General features: G+C 40.4%; 1 protein-coding gene and 1 long non-coding RNA gene across 9 annotated transcripts in view; both read right to left on the reverse strand.

Moving 5' to 3' along the window:
* Nucleotides 1-288: 288 nt before the first annotated feature.
* Nucleotides 289-1685, reverse strand: LOC307034423. Its single transcript, XR_013806890.1, has 2 exons — nucleotides 1562-1685; nucleotides 289-770 (listed from the first exon to the last, which is right to left on the reverse strand). It is a non-coding gene; the product is annotated as an uncharacterized lncRNA (long non-coding RNA).
* Nucleotides 1686-8447: 6762 nt separating this feature from the next.
* phka1a (phosphorylase kinase, alpha 1a (muscle)) overlaps nucleotides 8448-22443 on the reverse strand; it is a 39846-nt gene continuing 25850 nt past the window's right edge. For 3 of the 8 annotated variants that reach the window (XM_079672773.1, XM_079672774.1, XM_079672769.1), the window contains 13 exons: nucleotides 22099-22238; nucleotides 21418-21571; nucleotides 21093-21251; nucleotides 19932-20061; nucleotides 18941-19042; nucleotides 18164-18279; nucleotides 15262-15297; nucleotides 13506-13535; nucleotides 12736-12780; nucleotides 12402-12563; nucleotides 10913-10966; nucleotides 10562-10762; nucleotides 8448-9572 (listed from right to left, as the gene is read on the reverse strand). In XM_079672773.1, the coding sequence (XP_079528899.1) occupies nucleotides 9399-9572; nucleotides 10562-10762; nucleotides 10913-10966; nucleotides 12402-12563; nucleotides 12736-12780; nucleotides 13506-13535; nucleotides 15262-15297; nucleotides 18164-18279; nucleotides 18941-19042; nucleotides 19932-20061; nucleotides 21093-21251; nucleotides 21418-21571; nucleotides 22099-22238 (1503 nt within the window). In that variant the 3' untranslated portion in view covers nucleotides 8448-9398. Of the gene's footprint in view, nucleotides 9573-10561; nucleotides 10763-10912; nucleotides 10967-12401; nucleotides 12564-12735; nucleotides 12781-13505; nucleotides 13536-15261; nucleotides 15298-18163; nucleotides 18280-18940; nucleotides 19043-19223; nucleotides 19470-19931; nucleotides 20062-21092; nucleotides 21252-21417; nucleotides 21572-22098; nucleotides 22239-22443 lie in introns of those variants that run through there. The other 5 variants (XM_079672771.1, XM_079672770.1, XM_079672772.1 and 2 more) reach the window with 5 other exon arrangements.

Consider the following 22443-nt stretch of genomic DNA (forward strand, 5'->3'; position numbering starts at 1 on the left):
ATTTTGTGTCAAATAGAAGCATATTTGACCTCTACAAAATGCATGAAAATAACCTATAGATTTTCTTGAATAGAAGTTATAAGAGAGATATTTGTGGCTTACCAATACAATGTTTTTACCATATGCACACTTAGCAATTATAATGAACATTGGTGAATCTAATATTAATATAAATGATCTGGAAAACATTTCCTTTCCTATTGTTATCACTATTTCTGAATGAATTTGTCAAATTATATATACATATCATATACAGTATATCTGCACTGAAAGAACTGAAAAGACATATCACTTTTATAATACAAACTTTAATCTTTATTATTTTAAAATGTTGAAACCATCGACACAAGCAGAAACAGGTTGATGTTGAAACATGTCCTGAGAGCCAGAGAGCAGACTGAGAGCAGTGTGAGAGAGAAAGCAGAGTCCCAGTGAGTCAGCTCAGGACTGGGAACACTGGTCTCTCCTCAGTGTCTCTGAGAGCGGAGTCTGGGAGCCCTGGGTGGCCTCACAGGTCACAGAGACCACCTTGCTCCACTGATCTGCAGAGAGCCTCAGGGTGCTGCTCCAGCTGTAGTGGGCGTCCTTCTCCAGCACCCCGGGGCTCCTGCTCTCCTCCCAGCTGCTGCTGCTGCTGCTGCCGTCCACCTTCCAGGCCAGACTCCAGTCTGAGGGGAAGCCCTTGTTGGCCAGGCACATGAGCGTGGCCTTCCCCTGCTGCAGCTCTTCTGTGGAGGGGGGCAGCACCGTCAGGGTGGGAGGGACATCACCTAGGAGACACCAATCAGATTAGAGGACAGGGAGCACACAGCTGTCCATCAACCAGCAGACACTGGGACACCTTTACTGTGAGAGCGTTTCTCCTTTAAGGAGTTTCTGTCAGATGTTGGTTCTGCTCCATCAGTCTCTCACTCACACATTGTTTCACTTCCCTTTAAGAAGCCTCTCATGCAAATCAGCACGGAGACACTTCATACAGAATCACCTGAAATATGTCACACTACACTGGAAATAAAGAACAACATTAGGACACATTTTAAATAGTTGTGGTCTAAATCATCCAAAACCTGAACTCTACAAACCATAATTAAATTATTTAGTGGATAAATGAACAAATACGGGAAATGAAACAATCAATTGAGCTTAATGTGAATCTCAATAATTACCCAGTTTTACAAACTTTGAAATAATGTCTAAGAGAATTCAACACATTTTTTAATATCCATCGTTATCTTTACTCTGTTCAACCGTATTTAAAAACTGTATTCGTAATGTAATTGAAAACAGACGGGAGAATCGAGAACAAATGAAGAATAAGTGAATGAAACATTAGCAGTTTCATCATTTCACATTTGAAGCTGTTTAAATGACAGCATGTTGGGAATGTATAAAGACATTTCAGGAGAAGCTGCTCCGACTTAGGCTCAATGATGAAGAGAAATAAAGACATGAATACTAATACTATCTAAACATTACAATTAAAATAATATATATCTATCTCTCAAACATTCTAACACAGAATTAAAACGTCATCATATTTAGTTTTTGTGCAGAAACTTACTTCCAACATCCAGTCTGGTTCCTCCACCGAACGTGTTCCACAGTGATACAAAGCCATTGAGCCGCCGTACAAAAAGCTCTCACTGTAGAGAGACACGGCTCTCTGACTTTGACACAAACAAACTCACCAAACACATCCACGGTTTACCCACTTTATAATAACTGCTTCCAATGTTTGAAACTGATTCACAAACTATGGAGAAGTATTGAATCTTTTTTTATGAGCTGTTATACATTTAAAAAGCAGAATACTCAAATTGAATGAAGTACATGTAATGACGTTATTTCTTAAGAACAACTCTCTAATCAATCGGGCAAAATGTAAATCATTGTCATTTGATAAAGCTTTATTTTAGATTGCTGTGGAGGAAGAGAGCATTGATTCGAGTGGGAGTGAATTATAGGACAGTTTGAAATATTCTTTGGAAAGAACAAGTGAGCCCTGACCCAGTCCGGGCGGCAGTGCCCTTGAGCAGGGCACCGGACCCCCAAGTGCTCCCTGGCACATGCTCCTGTGCACCTATGTACTTGTAAGGTGTGTGTAAAGAAAACAGAGTGGAAACTGAATGTTCCCCCAGGGGAGGTCCATCTTCTTTCTCTTCTTCTTGGTGATCAATAATCCAGGTCCCTGTTGGAGTCAGTCAGAGCATTTCCATAGAGAGACACTTTGCGTCAGCAGCACCATGCTCCAGTGCTCTGGGACACTTTATAGTCCTGAGAGTTGAGCACTGGATGACTGACAGCTGTCCTTCATGACAACAGAAGCCACAGGAATCATCCTCATCAAGAACATGACTTTGATCTGCGTCCTCATCTGGACTCTCCTCTGCTGCTGCTGCTTCACAGGTAAAGTCCAGAGAATCAAACTCCTCTCCTCTGTGAACATCCGTCCCTCTGAAATGAAGCGGACAAAACCATGACGTTGCTTTCTGTCTTTGTCTCTCCTCAGAGTCCAGAGGCCAGGTCACAGTGACTCAGTCTGGAGCAGTGACCTCTGCTCCGGGTCGCTCCGTCTCCATCACATGTAGGACCAGTCAGAAGGTTTATAATAAAGAATTAGCCTGGTACCAACAGAGAGATGGAGGAACTCCTAAACTGCTCATTAAGTATACTAGCACTCGAGAAACAGGGATTTCAGAGCGTTTTACAGGCAGTGGATCAAACTCTGACTTCACTCTGACCATCAGTGGAATCCTGACTGATGATGCAGCAGTTTACTACTGTAAGAGTGTCCATTACCTCAACAGTCAGTGGGTGCTCACACAGTGAAAAAGCGTCGTACAAAAACCTCCCTCAGTCAGACTGAACAGGAACTGAACTGACAGCTGCAGCTGGAAGCTACTGCAGAGACTGATACACTTCACTGAGCACACACACACACACACACACACACACACACACACACACACACACACACACACACACACACACACACACACACACACACACACACACACACACACACACACACACACACACACACACACACACACACCAGTATTAAATACAAAAAACACTATTCACGTCATACTTTATAGAAAAATAGTTATAAATGAGAATACATTTTTATTTAAAAGTCGACTGACAATGAAGTCTGTATATAAATTAAATATACTATAAGTTATTATGGTAATCCTCTTGAAAGAGGCTATTAAACACAATTCCTAACTTTCTCATAAATGAGTTAGTTGATTCATATTCAATTCAGTTTAGTTTCCTTTAAAACTTAAGGCTGTCACGATCTGTCGGTGTTGTGTTTTGTCTTGTCTTTTTCTGTCTTTTGTTTCCTGTTTTATTTTGTAAAGTGTCACCTCCTGCCTTGCCTGTTGCTGTCTGTCTGCTTTCCCTCCCTGATTGTCTGATTATGTTCACCTGGGCCCCTGTGTTTCCTCCTCCCTCCTCACCTGTGTCTTGTTGTGTGATTAGTCTTTTGTGTATTTAAGTTCTGGGTTTTCTGTCTGTCTTTGTCAGTTCGTCTTGTACCATGACTAGTTCTGCGGTGAGTGTTCTGTTTTGTCGTTGTGGTAATCATAGCCTTGAAATAAAGGAATTTTCAGTTTAAATCTGCATTTGGGTCCTGCTTCCTTCGCCAACCGTAACAAAGGCGCTACATTTGAGCTTGTCACATCAATAAAAATACATTTAGAGACCACAATGCTTAGTTATCATTTGATTATATTCTTTCAAAATCCAAGCTGCAAAGTTTATTGTCATAAGTTTAACATATACAAAAATATAATGTATGAAAAACTTAGATCGCAGGTTCTTCTACAGTGCAATTACAAGACATACAAAAATACATTTAAAAAAACAATACTACAAATTCAAATAGTGCAAGCTCAGGTGTTTAATAGTCTTACAAATACAAATAAAGTAAATACTAGTAAATAAAATAGAAATAGTTCAAGAATAGTCTATATACAATTGGAATATGATACATCAGATAAATAATTTTTAAGATGCAATCAGATTAATGTTTATGGATGCTCTTTAAAGTGTTCAAGTGTTAAACATTCTTATGGCCTGTGGGATGAAACTGTTCCTGAGTCTGGTGGTTTTAGTCCTGATGCTGCGGTAACGCCTGCCAGACGGAAGCAGAGAGAACAGTTTGTGGCTGGGGTGATGGGGGTCTTTTATAATCCGGAGGGCTTTCTTGCTGATCCGCTGGGAGTAAAGGTCCTCCATGGATGGCAGCTCCGACCTGGTGATGTGCTGTGCAGTTTTCACCACCCTCTGTAAAGTCTTACGGTTGAGGGTGGTGCAGCTGCCGTACCAGGCCGTGATGCAGCCAGTCAGGATCCTCTCTATGGTGCACCTGTAAAAGGTCAGGACCCTCTCTATGGTGTACCTGTAGAAGGTCAAGACCCTCTCTATGGTTCACCTGTATAAGGTCTGGATGCTCTCTATGGTGCACCTGTAGAAGGTCAGGACCCTCTCTTTGGTTCACCTGTAGAAGGTCAGGACCCTCTCTATGGTGCACCTGTAGAACTTGCAGAGTGTCCTGGAGTCCATGTTGAACCTCTGAGTTTCTGTCAGATGTTGGTTCTGCTCCATCAGTCTCTCACTCACACATTGTTTCACTTCCCTTTAAGAAGCCTCTCATGCAAATCAGCTCGGAGACACTTCATACAGAATCACCTGAAATATATCAGACCACCAAAAGACACATTTCTAAACTATGTTATCATATTTTAAATTAAAGTACTTATTGGATACATGAACAAATACATGGAATGAGCTGTCAGCAATCAATTGCTTGATGTGTATTTAAATGACATCCATATTTTAAACATTTGAGACAGTATATTACACAATTTAGAAATGTTGCATAAGTTTAGAACAAGATGTATTTATATGATTTGAACAACCGAAAACTAATTCAAACGTGACGTTTTTAAATGTACTGCTTTTCAATCACTTTGCAAAAATAAGTATTGAATAAAATCAACATGTTTGCCAAAACTGCATGCTTGTCCCAGAAAGAACAGACTTAGTGTTCAGTTGCAGATGCATTAAGTCTGCCTCCATCTACCCACAAGTACTGACACAATTCTGCAAGAGTCAAGCTTTGCCTCAACATTCAACTAAAACAATTGATCGAGTATGAATTATTCTGCTCTCATGGAGGTCAAAGATCATCTCCAGGTTTAAATGTTCTTTTCTTTATCAACTCACAACTGAAATTCTCTGTCTGACATAGTTTGTTCTGCTGCACCCTCAGGTGGTGGATGAGTGCCACTACACGCTGGTGGAGGGCATCTCTAAGCAGGGACTTGGCACTGTTGCTCAATAAAGTTCCTCATCATCTGCGTTCATTGGATCTGTCCTTTTAGTCTCAAGTGAGAAAAATGGCACTTCCCATAATCATTTATAAAAAAATGTTTTAAAACAAAAAGTTAAATATAGTTGCACATCTCTGATTTACTGACCAATTAATTTTAATACCCTCACACTCACGCAATTGTTTTATACTCAACAGAATTCTACAAAAGAATCAGCTAACACAGAGACAATGGTCTTCTTTAGTAGACTATTCACTAAGCACAAGAGCAGGGTAACACTTTATTTTGATAGTCCATAGTTAACACTCTATAAGTCATCAGTTGACATTTAGTAGCATGTCAACAGTGCATCAGTTGACATTCAACAGTAACTACCACTGAATTCATCTATAGATTTAAAGCTATACTGCATTTAAACATAACATTTCAGGGGGAAATACTGACATGACGTAAGTAACTATCTGGGGAAGTTGTGAGGTAATATGTTTTTTAGTTGTATCCTTTTCACCTGCAATGCCTTGATAACTGCATGCAAATAAGCGCATTTTAATTAGGCCTAGTTAGCGCCTAATTTGCATATCAATGTGGCGATTCCGATGACGTTATTAGATACACATTTTACTGTATTCACCTGTAGTGTCTCCCCTTAAGTACAGTACATTAGCCTGTATGCCCATGATAAATTGCCTTAGCTAAACCTTGAGCTAACTTATCCATTAGCCTTAGTTAACTATATTTGTTTTTGTTTTTTAGCTAATTAGCTGTAAACTTGAAGCACTGGCAGTTTAGTAATTTGTTCATCACCACTCACCTTCAAAATAAGCCGGCATAACATGGGACAGTAACGTGGGAGGTGCTGCTACCTGTCTGTCTGAAGTGACTGCCGATGACTGTCCGCACCGCTGTGCAGGAGACGTGGAGGGAGGGAGGGTAGAGAGAGCATCGGAACTTCACAGTCTAATCTCCCGACCTGATGTTTTTATTTTGTATTCAATCAATATATTTTTGGAAAGGGAAACTGTGCGCAAACAGCAGTAGATATATTTATTTATTTATTTTTAAAAAGGGGGGGAAAAGGGCACTTTCTCTGGAGGAAGAAAAAAGGCAGGGGCTCAAGCCCACTTCGATGTCTATGTGTGCACGTGCCTGGCTCGTGACTATAACACGAAATGCCGTGAGACTGGGTTGGATCTCCAGAGTCAAGCTATTTTTCAATATGACAGTTTTTCCCAGAGAATAAAAAAGAGTGTAAAGTTGCCCAGCTTCTATTTTCTATTTTTTAAGATGACCTCTGGCCTTCCTTGCAAGATAACTGGATCACGGCAGTGGCCAAGAAAAGATAAGAGAACAGCAAATATAAAGTTTTCTACACAACAGTTAAACAACATAGTATTTCTATCTCTCAGTATTTGTTAATACAGTTTCTCATACTTTACATATGATAGAAAGTACAAAAACTGCACTGACCTTAAGACTTGAAGTTATGACACTTCTGTGCACATGCAGTGCCACCTGTTGGTTGACCTAACCCTTCTAAAAACGAAACATTTCAATAGTTCCTGTGATTACACTGATGTTCTGGCCTTATTCAATAAGTTCAGTTTAGAGAAGTGGTTTCACCATTTTGAAAACAACCAATACAAAATGAATGTATGAAAAAACGTAGTTTATTTACATTTGTGGGGGGTAAAGGATTAAACTGTTGTATGATTAAAGGGGACCTATCATGCAAAATGCACTTTTTGATGTCTTTTATACATAAAGATGTGTCCCCGGTGTGTCAGGAAACTCACGCAGCATCAGAAAGTAAAATCCTCTCTTTTCCTCCGTACCCAAATCTCTAAAAACGGGGAAACAACGGAGCTGATCCAGATTTGTGTACCTGTACTGGAGAGCATGTGTGTGAAGAAGCAGGAAATAAAAAGGAACTCACCTTGTGGTATAACCGGCAAGAGAGAAAGCCTTTGAGCTCCATACTGTTTCAGAGATAATCCTTGATAATCCATGATATGGCGTTTCATCACCGCAGTATTTAGTTTAGACAGTAGTTTAGGCATGAGCTCAGCCCCCTCCTCTTTTATCAAAAACATTTTTTTGTAAAGCTTTTTACATAAAATCGGCACTTTTGAAACAGGAAGTGAAATAGAGGGATATGAGGCATGGCTAGAATGACTGATCCGTTTGGTATTTTGAGCAAAACACTTCATAGACATGTTTTTTATATATCTGAGACCTATGCTATTGCCAAAAAATAGCATGATAGGTCCACTTTAAATTAAACGAACATCAAGTAATTACACATACAAGGTTAATTGTCGACTTAGGACAAAAACGCTTAAACTCAAAGTCAACCTTTTAGCTTTTTTCAGGAGATTTCCACAATTTTCACTCATCTTTAAGCCAACAAAGTCAGGAAAGTGTAAACTGATCCGTCTCCGTTATTAGCATCTATATATCTTCCCAACTGATGAACACCTTGTGATCCCACTGAAGGTTCTGGAAAACTGAGAAATAGAGAAGATGTCCAACTAATTTAAAAGGTGAAAGCTGCTAGGTGACCCTTTCATTGTTATAAGAGAAAAAAAGGCTCAGCAAAAAAACTTGTTTTCTTAGTTTTATTAGAGAATTAGATTCAAAAACAAGAAAAACATCCAACAGTTCAGTGGGTACTGTTTCCTATACAGTAACAGAAAGAAATGCTTGTTTTTTTTAGACTTGAACACTCGGAGAGAAGTGACTCATTCTGCCATGATCGTTGTCGTTCACATGGAGTGTGGTGCTAAAATGTTCTAATATTGACATCAAAAACGGATCAATCAGCTTATAATTGTAAAATTAACCACAGAAATGACTCTTCTCACAATCTACTTAACACCAAATCCTTCAAACTTTGTGAAGAAAACCATAACATGTGAAATATGGGTGGATTGCTATACGTTTTGTTACAATTAAACAAAATTAAAACTCAAAACAAAATAACAGTTTAGCCGATGAGATCAGTTCATTAAGGCATTTCCCTTCTTTTAACTAAAATTACTAATTCATGCCTGTTTGCTATTTTTGCACACACACACACACACACACACACACACACACACACACACACACACACACACACACACACACACACACACACACACACACACACACACACACACACACACACACACACACACACACACACACACACACACACACACACACACACACACACACACACACGGCATTTAATAAGTCTCCCAAACAAACTCTTTAAGACACATCGTAATATTTGTCCTTCTTTTACACAGCATGGAGGATTAGAGGTAAAGTACAACATACATGTGGTAATAAATTAGGATCAACTAGAATAATTTTTCACTTTGTGAAACATTTTTAAGTTTCAAAGTCAACATATATGAGAACAAACGTTTGTTTCTGAGTCTCTGAAGTTATTTGAAGGTAGTCGTGGTTAAATAGCTGTACAGAAGATTAAATGTTATTTGTCACTTTCAAATCACATGATCAAACAAATATAATTAACTATTTTCCCGTAAACAAGTTGTTACATCAGTCATCACGACATTAGAAATGGACGGAAATTATTCGTTTTTCAGTTTGGCGGTAAAATATATTTTTCTGATTGTCAACAAAAGATATGTTGAATTTCTATTTTATTCTTTATTACTGTCCTGCTGCAGTAACTCTTCACGTAAGCACCAAATGTGTATTATTGCTCCAGTGCCTGCAGTGTTTCGGGTCATTTCTGAGCATTTGACCGTTTTTTTGTAATGACCTGTGCTCAGAGGATTGCATGATGACTCTGTGTCAATGCCCCTTCAACAAAAACATGTTTTATCTAAAAGCATACATCACAATTCATGTGTGCCTGTTGTTAAAGTTCGATATGATTGGCTTACACTCTGCATTAACACACATAATGACAATAAACAGCAGATTCCATTCATGTCCTGTTATTTCATTGAATGTAAAAAAATGCTGCAAATAGTAGCTTGAGCAGCGTTTTCTACTGAGTGGTTTCACCCTTTTCCAGGAATCCAGGTTCCAGGTGCTCTCTCACTGCACTGCACAGGATCCGCTGGGCAGGAAGTCCTGAACGTACACCGCCACGGCCTTGGTGAGGTAGGTCATGCTGCCGAAACGACCACTGGGGGCGCTGTCGTACAGCAGCCGGCACACTCCCGTGGACGGGTCTCGCTCCAGGATATGCTCCTCTGCTCCCAGGTCCTTCTGCAGGAAGAGGAAAGAACAACATCCTGTCTTTAGTGGATTGCGTTGAATACTCCCTGATGGTTGAAAAGGCTCCTAACTGAGGGAAATGACCCTTAGGTACATAAGTGGCAAGGCAAGGCAAACATTAAGAGCATTAAGACTCAGGTCCAATAGTCCAAACATCAGCTCCTAAGTTCTAACCCTATCTCCTATTCCTTGACCTCTGAGTAAAACGTCACGGGGTTAAGGGATAGTGGATAGGAGAATTCAAAAGGACTTAGGAGAAGAGACTGTGGTACCAGCGGACGTCATTGTGTGCGTCTGCTGCTGTGGGGAAACTATGGAAACTACAATGATCTATACAGCGGACTACAACATGGATGTTTAATAAGAACGAGGGACTCATCTAGAGACTCTGCACCGTGCTCTGATGCTGTTGTTTTATGCTTTATGAACAACAGAGAAACATATTCTTCATGACCAAAGTTGGAATTGAAATAAAAAAGGAAAGTGAAACTTATGCTCGTCACCCTCTCCCTCCGGTCCACATTAATACAAATGATCCCAATACGTATGATTGTATGAAAATGTCTTAAAATCAATACAAATGTATTTATTATAAACGTTAGTCCTTAACATCTATCACTGTGTCACCATTCAAACATTTTTTAAAAGTTGAACAAACCCCACACAGCTCAGTGAAATGTTGACTTTATTTGATCATTTCAGTAAAAACTAACGTTCGTATTTCTCTTTTTGATTATAATACTGATGAACGTTCAAAACAAAGCACTTTGGCAACTTACCACATACGTTTTAAAATGCTTAATAAGCACCGTAACTTTCATGATATCATCCCAGATATGTCCCAGAAGACCTGAGAGTTCTGGTTGGTTCAAGTGGCAGCCATGATAAGCTGTTAAAACATCTTAGATTGTAAGGAAAGGAGTTTCAAAGCCTTCCTTTCCTATCATCCTGGATGTATGTGGTGTTGACGACCCGCTCACCTGATCCTTGTAGAACATGTCGTTGGCCAGGTGCACGATCTTCTCCACGTGGATGATGGATCCGATGCTGGGGATTTCCACGTCGGCCAGCATGGTGAGAACCAAGATGGCTTCCACCAGCAGCTGCCGGTACTCGGGCTGAGGGACGCGGTTCAACACCGTCTCCACGTGCACCGAGAACTTGATCTCTCCTGGTGTCATCTGGAGGACGGAGGTCAGAAGAGAAAGGAAAGACAAAGATGCTTACATGCTAAAGAACAGCTGTGGGTATGGAAGTCAGAGGAGAACACATGTAAGAAGAAACACAATAATGAAGTCGTCATAGTGATGTTTTTCATGTGGATCTCTTACCTCTCTGGTGGTTGAAGAAGGAAGGACAAAGCCCTCTATGGACAAACCGTGGCACTGTAAGACAATGTTTTTTTAAGGTTATTAATTTATGCACAAAAGGTTTTCACTATATCAATCCCACATGACGATGTTCCTCTATAGACAAGTTTACGCGCCAAAACACGGGTAGCGCCATGACACTACACAAATGCACTTCATTTCCGCCGGAAGTCTTTTGCACAGCGTCTGTCGGTGTAAACCGATGTAAACAGTCAGACGGGCACTGGTGTAAACACAGCGATTTCGATGCTAACAGTGATGCTAGCTTGGGAACACGATTCTACTTCTTTGACTGGAGATGGCGTTACTCTCCCCCACCCGAATTCAGTGCAAAACTGGGAGGATAACATGACGACGTGGCCCAGCATAAAACCAAAATAAACTGCCTTATTTAGGTCATGCCCACAGGAGCCAACAGTTGTCTGTTGTTTACATAATGCACAATTTACATGATCTCTTTATGCTGTGCAATATATCATATTGAGTGAAAATAAAGTTTGATGTAATTTAATTTCATTATTGCACTGTTATTGCATTATTGCATTTCATATGTTCCTTAGAGTGCTACAATTTCTTTTAACACAGTTCATCATTCATATTAAGCTCATACTGTACATAAATAACACTGAATTAATTAATTGTTGAGAGGAAACTAAAGAAATGGCTTCAACAAGAAAGATCACATGTTTAATCCTAACAGGTATTACAAATTAAAATATAAAAGCAGCCCACACAATTACATCACTATGAAAATATTCATATATAATATTAAAAAATACAATGCATGCAGTATTTGTTGTGTTTATCTGTATTTAATGAACAACATGGCTGGGTGCTGGGTGCTGGTTTGTGGTCGTAGCACTCTCTATCTAACCACTCGTTCAGGTGCTTTCTCGAGTGATTGCAACCAACTACCGCACACGTAGTTCCCGAACCACTTTTCTTCATGTTGTAATTGTTATATCCTCTTTGTCTCTGCGATATCAGTGCTTTGTCGGCACAACGGAGCTAGCTAGCAAAACAAACCCAGTCCGCCAAAACGGAAGTGCATTGCATCGAAGGGAGGAGTTCAGGATGTAGAGCGGAAACGGCTCAATAACTTGTGTATAAAAAGCTACAAAAAACGCCGAGAAGGCTATTACTCACACACTTTTCACAATTACATTTCCCTTTTTTCACATTTAATAATTATTTTGTTATAGTTTTTATAATATGTTGTTCTAGTAGTTTGCCATCCCTTTTTTTTTAAATATATGTATCTTGTGTTCTCAATAACATGCTGATATGTAACATTATTTAGGTGGAGGCTTCAAATACATTCTTGATCTGTTATGTTTTTGCATTATTTAATAGGGCCAAACTAAGGTTAACACAACAATTAAATGTGTAGGATGATCCAATGGATCGAATCAGACCTAAAAACAAATAAGAAATAATGTTTAAAGCTCACTTTCTGCAGGATCCTCCAGACTTTCTGGTAGAATCCAACGGGCACTCTGTTCAGCGCTCCGTCCAGACGCCTCCTGCGCAGCCATTGGCCGTGCCTGGTATCCTTGGCAACCGGTATGCATTCCGGAATGTCCAGGGATTCAATGGAGGGCAGCCTGTACCTCTGATCAGAGACACGACAACAAAGAGAATAGTTATTTAAAGATTTGTTTTACTGTGGTAGAACGGCGCCCTCTTCCTGTTTTTAAAACGCACAAATTTACAATAATGATGTTGGCTGCATGAGGTAAGGCAGAGACGAGTTTAAAATATCTGATAAATAGACAAATGTTTACCCCAGATTCAAAGTTTTCTATGTCCATTGACTGAGACCGCATTCCCTGAGATGAATAAAAGAAACAAAAAGATGCATTGAAATGTAAAACACAACACATTGATGAGTGAAAACAACAACAACAACAACAACAACAACACAAACGCACAGCCAGCGGACTCCTGCTTCCTGCTTTGCCAAATTAAAGCATGCATGGATGATGGGAAACGATTAAAATGAGGTTAGAAAAAATAAGAGATGATGGGTAAATTAACGAATGAACTTTCAATTAGCGTCACGTTTGGCAAAAAAAAAAAAAAAAACTCAGCGCACACGAGTGAAAAATAAACTCCATCATCTTGAAACAGCAAATTAAAAAAGCACTAGTGTGTTTTTTTTGTAAATTCCAATAAATAAATACAAATATTCAAATGAATACATTATTATTGCAGCCAAAAGAAAAAAAGCCAATAAACCAATTACTTAATCAACAGAAAATTATACTAAATACATTAAATATACATTGGGTTTTTTTATTTAATGTATTGGCTGCAGAAAATACCATTTGTGAATATTTCTTAGTCTCATTTAAAATGAAATAAAGGTCAGCAGATTATGAAGACAATCATCAGTCTCAGCTCCACTTACAATTATTAATAATTATCCAGCGCTAAATATTAGCAGCCACAAAGTAGCGTCGTGTTAATGGCTCGTATGATCTGCTGCATGGCTTTTAGTTTCACAAGAATTCAATCCAAATAAATCGAGTTTAAATGTCGATACTGGCGTCACCTTGCGAGAGAAGGAGATTGAGGGGTCGAGCTGAAATGGAAAAGAAATCCACTCTGCGTTACAAACGTCCGAAAAACATGATTTACCAAAAACCAAGAACAGTATCTATTGAACCGAATACATAACAATATTTCTTCTGTAAGTTCGTAAACTAAGTTATGTATACCATCACCTTAAAACTGTCCTATACATCTTCTGTGTTTCTGAATCACATTTACACTTAGAGTATTTAACATAATGTTTAAATAACTGATGTCTTTAAAAAGTAAAAGGACAGATTAAAGGTCTCCTATCATGCAAAAATATGTCTTTTATACATAAATATGTGTCCCCGGTGTGTCGGGGAACTCACGCAGCGTCAGAAAATCTCTTTTCCTCCGTACCCAAATCTTTTAAAAACGGGGGATCAACGAGCGGATACACATTTGCTGCCGATATGACGTAATTTGGGATGGTGGACCCACAGAAAGTTGCTATCAGAAACAATGCCTGACGTGTTTTGGACGTAATATGGTCTTTGTTTACATTAGCATCGCTAACACTCAGAGCTAACCTGTATTGGAGAGCATGTGTGTGAAGAAGCAGGAAATAGAAAGGAACTCACCTTGTGGTATAACCGGCAAGAGAAAGCATTTGAGCTCCAAACTGTTTCAGAAATAATCCTTGATGTGGTTTAGAACATGATGGAGTTTTATCACAGCAGAATTTAACTTTATCTCAGGTAGAATTCTGATCAGGCATTAGCTCCGCCTCCTCTTTTTTTTTTTGTAAGCTAAAGGTCCCGGGTCATGGCCATTTCTACTGATCATAATTCCATTGTTGAGGTCTACTAGAATAAATGTATATTGTGCAATTTTCCAAACTCACATTGGTTTCTCATACAGCATCTCTGTATAGTATGTGTATTCACTCTCTGTTCTAAACGGCTTGTTGGAGCTCCTGCCCCCCTCTCTCCCACCCCTCCCTCCCTGTGAGCCCAGTGGCCGTCTGCGAGACACAGCGAAACCCAGCCCGAAACACACACACATCCGCAGCCTGGCCGGGAGTTTGTGTGTGTGCTCAGGCTGAGTTCCGCGGTGTCTCGCTGTCTCGCCGCCGACCCCACACCAGTGAGCCAGCTCACAGTGTCCCGCTCCTCGCAGCGGCGAGCCTCGCAACGTCCCGCCGAGTATGTGTGTGTGTGTTTGAGGAAGTCCACGGATTGGACCAAACGTAACGGCTCCGCAGACGTAACGTAACGGCTCCGCGGATAGGTCCATTTGATTTGATTTGAACCAATCTGCGGAGCCGTTACGTTTCGTTACGTCACTATACCCGAAATACATCACTATACCCAGGAAGTAAACAATGGAAAAAGAGAAATCCCCAACGAGGCGTTCTGGGGCAGCATAGACAGGTCTTCTCTGTGTTAGAGTTTTACTCGCTACAGGGTGTACTTTGAGGGTTTGTGACTCTGCAGACCGTTCACATGCAGAAAAAGCTTCATAACACACAAGGGGACGGGTAATAACCAGAAAAGCATGACATGGGACCTTTAAGCTAAGGACCCAAAATCCGTGTTTCTCTAACAGCTGAAACAGAGGGGTATGAGGGATGTCTGTTTGTATTTACAGCAAATATATATATAAGCAGACATGTTTTTATATATTTTGATATATCTGAGACCCATAATTTATGCCTACAAATAGCATGATAGGTGACCTTTAAAGTACTAAATAATGCTGCCATATATAATATTCCTTCATGTGATAATCACCTTAAACGTTTCTGCCAAGGACAACCTGTGCTCCGCCTGCAACAGAAACCAGGCTGTTGTCATGTTTTAAGAAATAAACCTCAACAATTTATTGATTCATTTCCTCAAATTGATGATTTCTCGTGCAAAAAAAAGTCCATTCGTCACAAAAAACTCGACAATTAGCAGTTAACAGTTTTTCTTAATTATTTCCACATTCCTCCCTTCGATGCAGCTGACCCATTTATATTGTTCCACTATTATATTATTTGTAATCAGTATGAGCGTCAGCCAGGTGGATTAACACCTCAAATCATCTCCTTCACCTGACTGAGGTCCAAAGACAACCTGTGCTCCAGCTGTGGAAAGACAAAAGTCAGATTGCCAAGAAGAAGACGAATATTTTCCAAATAAAAGACTATCTTCGTTAATCTCTTACCCCATCATCATCATCATCATCATCATCATTCAAATCCTCACTTTTTAAACACTGGAGATAAGTACCTTGATAGTTCTCAAAGTAACTTCAAAGCACCTAAAAAGTTTCTTTTAAATAAAATAGAGAATAATAATGTCTGTTTTTCTTATTTTAAATAAGGATATCTTATCCTAAAGTTGCAACTACTACAGCAGTCCTAAAAGAGCATATGACGTAATGTTATGTGTTCAGGGTATATGCAGGAATCATGAAGTCAAATTTAATACATTTTAAGACCTTTTTTAAGACCCTTTCCATACATTTTAAGACCTCATCGCAACTTTGAGTTCTAACCGGTTACATTGGCAACACACTTTACTATATTGATTGTAAGATAGCACAACTAAACAGAGTGCAGACAGACTACTGAAGCCTCATTTCCACATGAACTTCAACCACTCTGTGAAGGTCAGGTTTAATGCAGTATGCTGCTTTTTTGCTTCTGTAGACTCTGTGTTCTTTCATTCCAGTAAAACTCCTCAGAAACCATTAGAAACCAGTATTTGACCAATAAACAAAACAATTGACAAAACTTTGAACTATGAAATATGTTAAACTTTGGTGAGCTTCAGCGGGGTAATGCCATATAGGAGCTCCCTCACAAATACCCAGGGGTTACATTGGGCTGGGGCTGTCCGGAGCTAAGCCCTGGCACATAGGACGATGCTCTGATGTCATCACCCTCACACATTTGTCATACGTTTACAAAAAAGGATATATATGTTAAGACTTTTCTCGTTCTTAATATAGACTATATTTAGGGTCTATGTGTTGACTTTACTTTAAAATAGCAGATCTCTGTGACCGGATATAGTTTGGCTTAGACCCCGGCCCCACGAGGACGCATACGGTAAAACGCATACGCAAGAGCAAAAAAGGCTTCCGTTCACACGCATTCAATTCATTAATGTGTCCGTTCACACTAGACTGCTGGAAATGTTGGAAATGATGTAGTACATAGGTCAGGCCTGTAAGTGGCGCTGCTGCCGCCCAAAATACACCAAAAGCAGCGAAGAAGACCCCGGAGCATGCTTGCCATGGTTGCCTTTCTGTTTATTCTCCGCGGTGGACGGCCTGTTCTCCTGCTGTATCTCTCAGGTAGTCCACCAGCAGATGAATAACACCCACCTCTCCGCCTCTTTCAAGGAACTAGGGGACCGTGCGGCAGAGTTTCCGTAAAAAAAAAATGTTCCGCCGGTCAACATGTCCGTTAAAGTTTAAATCTTCCGTACAAAATTAGAAAAGTGCCGGTCAGAGGTCTTCTTTGTTATTTATTGAGCTTTAAAACAAATTGATAATGACTCTGTTCCCTGTATAATAATATAATAATATTTAATAAACGGTGACTGCCTCTCTTTTCCTCCACCTCTTCTGACAGCCCAGCAGCAGGAGACGTGGGGAGAGGGAGGCGGGCTATTTAATCGTTATCAGAAAATGATCATATAGGGCTTACACACGGAGCCGTTGGACCCCCAGAGCGTTGCGTATGCCGGTCTACCCACCTTGGGACCCGTTACCGTAGTCGTTTAGTCCCCGTCCCCGTCCCCCCACACAGAGCGGAGCAAGGCAACGAAACTTAAAATAATAAGCAGCATTTTACGGCGCGCTATGCATGGGGCCGCCTTGGGGGGTTTCCCGACATGTCGTTTCAGTAAATTAAAGGGTGTTTCATGTTGTCGTTGCTGTGGACCTTCTTAATACCTTGGAAAATGCCGTTTAATACTTTTTAATACTTTTTAATAGCCTTAATTTTCGCTAAATTGATTTATCAACTGTTAATACTTTTTAAGACCCCGCGGACACCCTGGTGTTGCAAAAAAATAAAATGTCTGTCTAATTATCACCACACTATTTATTCAATTCAACAATAGTTTTTTTGTTTAGAAAAAAAAAAGAAGGATTAAGGATATTTTTTTGCTTAAATCGGCATTTTCAAAAATAATAGACTATACTATATAATGCTATTGTGTCAAAAAATAATTTGTCGACTACCACAATATATATTCCATGTCAATTTAGAATCAGTAATATTTTAGTTTATCAATTTGACACTGCTTAACTTTGTATAGTATAATAATTCTCATGTTTCATTTCGTTATTATTATTATTTATTTTTTGAATTATTGTTTAACACATTTCGAAATCAAATCAGATGTCTAAGTGAGAAGCGGCATTTTCAAAAATAATACACTATACATATATAATAATATTGTGTCAAATATAAACAAATCTGTTTATTTATCAACTACCACACTACACGGACGTTTTTTAAGCTTCTTCTTGCCCCTTTTGAACATGACAGAAACTATTTGAGAATCTTTTTTTTTTTATAACTTGAACGTTTTTTTTTGTATTCTCTTTGTTATAATTATTTATTTATTTTTTCGTTTCTAACATATATATAAAAAATATATAATCTATGTCTAAGTGAGAAGCGGGTCGTACCATCTTCATGTCGCTCTTCAGTTTGCTGATGCCTGCTCTCTCGCTCTTGGTTGCTCCCACGTTGCCTAGGTGATGGATGGACATGGCAGGACTGACGCCAGCATCCAACTCTCTCACTGTGGAGCGGGTTTAAAAAAGAAATGAATACATGTATTACTATTATCTTTTTATTTGTATTTCTGTTGTACCTATATGTTCACTTTGTTTTATGGGGTTTTATATTGTTGCATCGACTCAGGTGTCTTGTGTCGGTGCCTTGCTCAAGGGCACCACAGCAGGGCAGGAGGTGGACTGGGACCTCTCCAAGTAGCAGTCCACACTCCATATTTAGGTCTGGTCGAGGACTTGAACCGGCGACCCAACGGCTCCCAGTCCAAGCCCCTACTGACTGAGCCACTGCAAAGCACTTTGAGCTGCATGTGTTGTATAAGTGCTATGTAAATAAAGCTTTGTGTATATATATATATATATATATATATGTGTGTGTGTGTTTAAGGAGATACATGTGTACAGTTGTAGATATTTGTAATTTCAAATCCCTGTGTACTTTTTTGTTTTTATTTATTTTACTAATTTTGTTCAGTATTTAATTTGTCATTTTCGGGTCTCTAGAAATATATGATTTGCAAAACTGTACTTTTAATATAATGTGACCCCAAATAAATAAAAAATAAATAAATAAAGCTTTATTATTATTATTATTATTATTATTATAATGGTAATAGAAGAATCTGATTGGCTGTGAGGGGTAAGCAGGATTGTGATTGGTGGACTGACCGCTGCGCTGCACTCCGAACTCTTTCCCGCTCAGGATGTGATGGAGAAGGTTCTTCAGCTCTGACGGACCGAGACTCATCAGACTCTCCGTGGCCTCCTCTCCTGCAGGAAGATTAAGAGAAGATAACAAGTACTTTATTGATCCCTGAAAAAGATCACTGGTCACCGGCTTGAGCTTCAATCTCAGGATCCATGTATTGCTGATCCTCTCCAGAATGGAAACAGTCATCACATACAGAGCATCAACTAGTTCCTGAACAGTGTCCTTCACATGCTGGAATACCGGTTCTTGTAGGTCAGCGACCACCAACTGGCGTCCCGCGGGCCACATCCGGCCCCCCATCATCCGGCCCCCCATCATCCGGCCCACACGACGGGGGTGACTGTGACGTTGGCGGAGTGGTTAGTGCGTTCGCCCCCGACTCATTTTTTTTTTTACATCGTCTCGTGAGTAATGTGCAGTACCGGAGTCCAACAGAGAGGCAGCAGCTGTTGGACAGTAGACTGTGTACTGCGTAACCTTCCCTGCCTTGAAGAAGAAGTGATCCTTCATTTAAAGTGAAAAGCGAAAGTGTCTATTGGATACATTTTGGCCCTTGGACAAGTGTAGTTGGTGATCCCTGTTGTAGGTAATCATACATCCTGTCATGTACAAAATACTGACTTTTCTGAAAATCTCAAAATTCTGACTTTTTCACAAAATCTCAACATTCTGGAAGAAAACATTTTGTTTGGCTTTTTCTGAAAATATCAAAAGAAATTCTCAAAATTCAGATTTTTCCCGTTAAAATTCGGACTTTCGCAAAATCCTGGGAAAAATTCAAAAAATTCGGATTATTTTCTCAAAATTCAGACTGTCTCTAAAAATCTGAAAAAATTCGGATTGTTTTCTAAAAAAATTCAGACTTTTTCTCAAAATCTCAAAATGTTGACTTTTTATTAATTGTATTTAGGACCCTCAAGAATGGAAGTAGTCATCACAGTATCTCACCTGTGCAGTTGAGGGACTGGGCGAGTTCGGTGGCCATCACCTGGATGATGAGTCCGATGCGGAGCCTGAACATCTCGCTGAACAGACTGGGCTGAGTCCTGATGCTCATCGCCAGGTACACCATGATCTCCTGAGGGGGGGAGGGGGAGATAAAGGGGAGGAGGATAAACTCCCACATGTTGATTGATAACACTACAAAAGTCTTTTATAAGAGCTTAACACAGCAGCTATTTCCAATCTTACACAATGATAAACATCTAAATAAGTTTACTCCTGATATGCATTTAATTTATTTGCCATTATTTTCTCTTGTCATGTGTCTCTGTTTTAACTATTTGTTTAGGGCGTCACTCTCCAGCTTAACCAATCACTTCGCTCTATTCCCAAGAGCCTATCATAGCGCTCCGCCAAACCTTTTAAGTCTGCTCTCCCCCCTCTCATTTCAGGTGACTGGACGCAACCCTCCTCCACCCCTTTTCCCTCCGAATCCAGGGTCAAGCTAAGCCCCTCCCCTTCAGACTGACCCAACTATCCATTCACCACCACCAGGGTCAAGCTAAGCCCCTCCCCTTCAGACCGACCCAACTATCGATTCACCACCACCAGGGTCAAGCTAAGCCCCTCCCCTTCAGACCGAACCCAACTATCCATTCGCCACCACCAGGGTCAAGCTAAGCCCCTCCCCTTCAGACCGACCCAACCGTCCATTCACCACCACCAGGGTCAAGCTAAGCCCCTCCCCTTCAGACCGACCCAACCATCCATTCACCACCACCAGGGTCAAGACCCCGGGGGGTTTCATCGGATCGGTTCTCCCCTCCCGAATGACTACTCCCTAAGTGTCATATTCTGAAACCCAAGACTTTGTTTGTTTAAAATCAAACAAAACACCCGAACCCCGAAAAACTAGTTTTTTCCACAAATCCAAGTTTATTTTGAAATGAGCCGTTGCGACTTCCGACTGATTTCGATGGAGCGGGTCACATATGTTCTTAAAATACTTTGTTTAGTGTCTGGCACCCCTTTTTTTAAAGCTTCGGATAACTGATCAAGTAGTCCCATTTAACATATTTTCATTCTGTCTTGTGATTTTACTTGTACTATTTGTATCCGTTTGTGATTAAATGAATGAAACAATGGTGGTCTAAGGATGAGAATGACCTGCGTGAGGATGGCCACGCTGATGTTGTTGTCGCTGGCCTCGTCGATAAGAGCAGCCAGCTGGTCCGGAGGAATCGGAGCCGTGATGGCTTTCTCTCTGGGCTCCGGAGGGAGACCCACTGTCAGGTGCTTCTGGTGAGCCAGCAAATCAGAGCAGGCCTACAGGGAGACGACAGCCAATCAGAGAAGAGACAGGGGCCACATGTGCAGGAGAGGCAGGGGATTGTGGTGCTTTTCTCTGTGTGTGTGTGTGTGTGTGTGTGTGTGTGTGTGTGTGTGTGTGTGTGTGTGTGTGTGTGTGTGTGTGTGTGTGTGTGTGTCGTACCGAGTCGAGCTCCTCCACCTTCTTCTTCAGCATGCCAGAGATCATCCTGATGAGACCCCACAGTTTGAGGTCCCCCACCTTCTCATAGAGGTCAGACAGAAGGGACCTCACTGTGGAGCCTTTTCCGTGCAGCTGGGTGTCCCAATCCATGCCCCTGGGGTCCAAACACACACACAAACACCACTTTATTACCCTTTTTAAACCAAGTTACTGTTGTCTCTACGAGTCAAGACCTTTTAGAATTTATGACCTGGGCTCCCAAGATTTTATTCAGATGCTGGTTCCTAAAGTGAGAACGAAACTGGGTACGAAAGCTTTTAAATATGCTGGCCCTTCTGCTTGGAATAATGTACAGAAGGAGGAGAAACTGTCAGATTTGATCAAGTTTAAGTCCATCTTAAAGGACAGAGAACAAGCATCCATTGGTCGATGTGATTTCTCGTATATCCCATAACTGAAGTCGTTTGAATAGTTTCTTTTATTTTGCGTATTGACCGGTTGATGTGCCATTTCCTTTGTGTTTTACAGCCCTATTTCTCTGCATGTATTGTTTTGTGTTTGTAACTTTGTTCATGCTGCCCTCTTGGCCAGGTCGCTCTTGACTTTTACGTGGTTAAATAAAATATATGTATATATATATATGACGGTTAGAAAACAGCTCAATGAAGCTGGGCGTCTCACTTGTCCTTGAAGAGGATGTAGAGGATATCCGCCTGGTCCTGCAGACTCTGAGTGTCTCTCAGCAGCTGGACCAAAGAGTTGTAGTCGATTCCTCCGCTGGCGTCTCTGGGGATACCGCACTCTGAAGAGGCCTTCGCATCCTGGAGGACAGAGGAGAGACGTTAAGGCTCTGTAAGTGGGGACTGTTTGACTACAGATGGGGTCCAAAGCCACATGAATGTCTGGGAGCAAATTAATTTTAAAAAGTGGCCAGGATCCGTTGAATTCTCGGCATATTAGGTTGCAGATTAGAATTTTCCAAAGGGGGGTTCATTTAGCATGAAACACGTGAGGTCATAGAAAACT

Source organism: Notothenia rossii, assembly GCF_949606895.1.
Source record: "Notothenia rossii genome assembly, chromosome: 3".
NCBI classification, from domain to species: domain Eukaryota; kingdom Metazoa; phylum Chordata; class Actinopteri; order Perciformes; family Nototheniidae; genus Notothenia; species Notothenia rossii.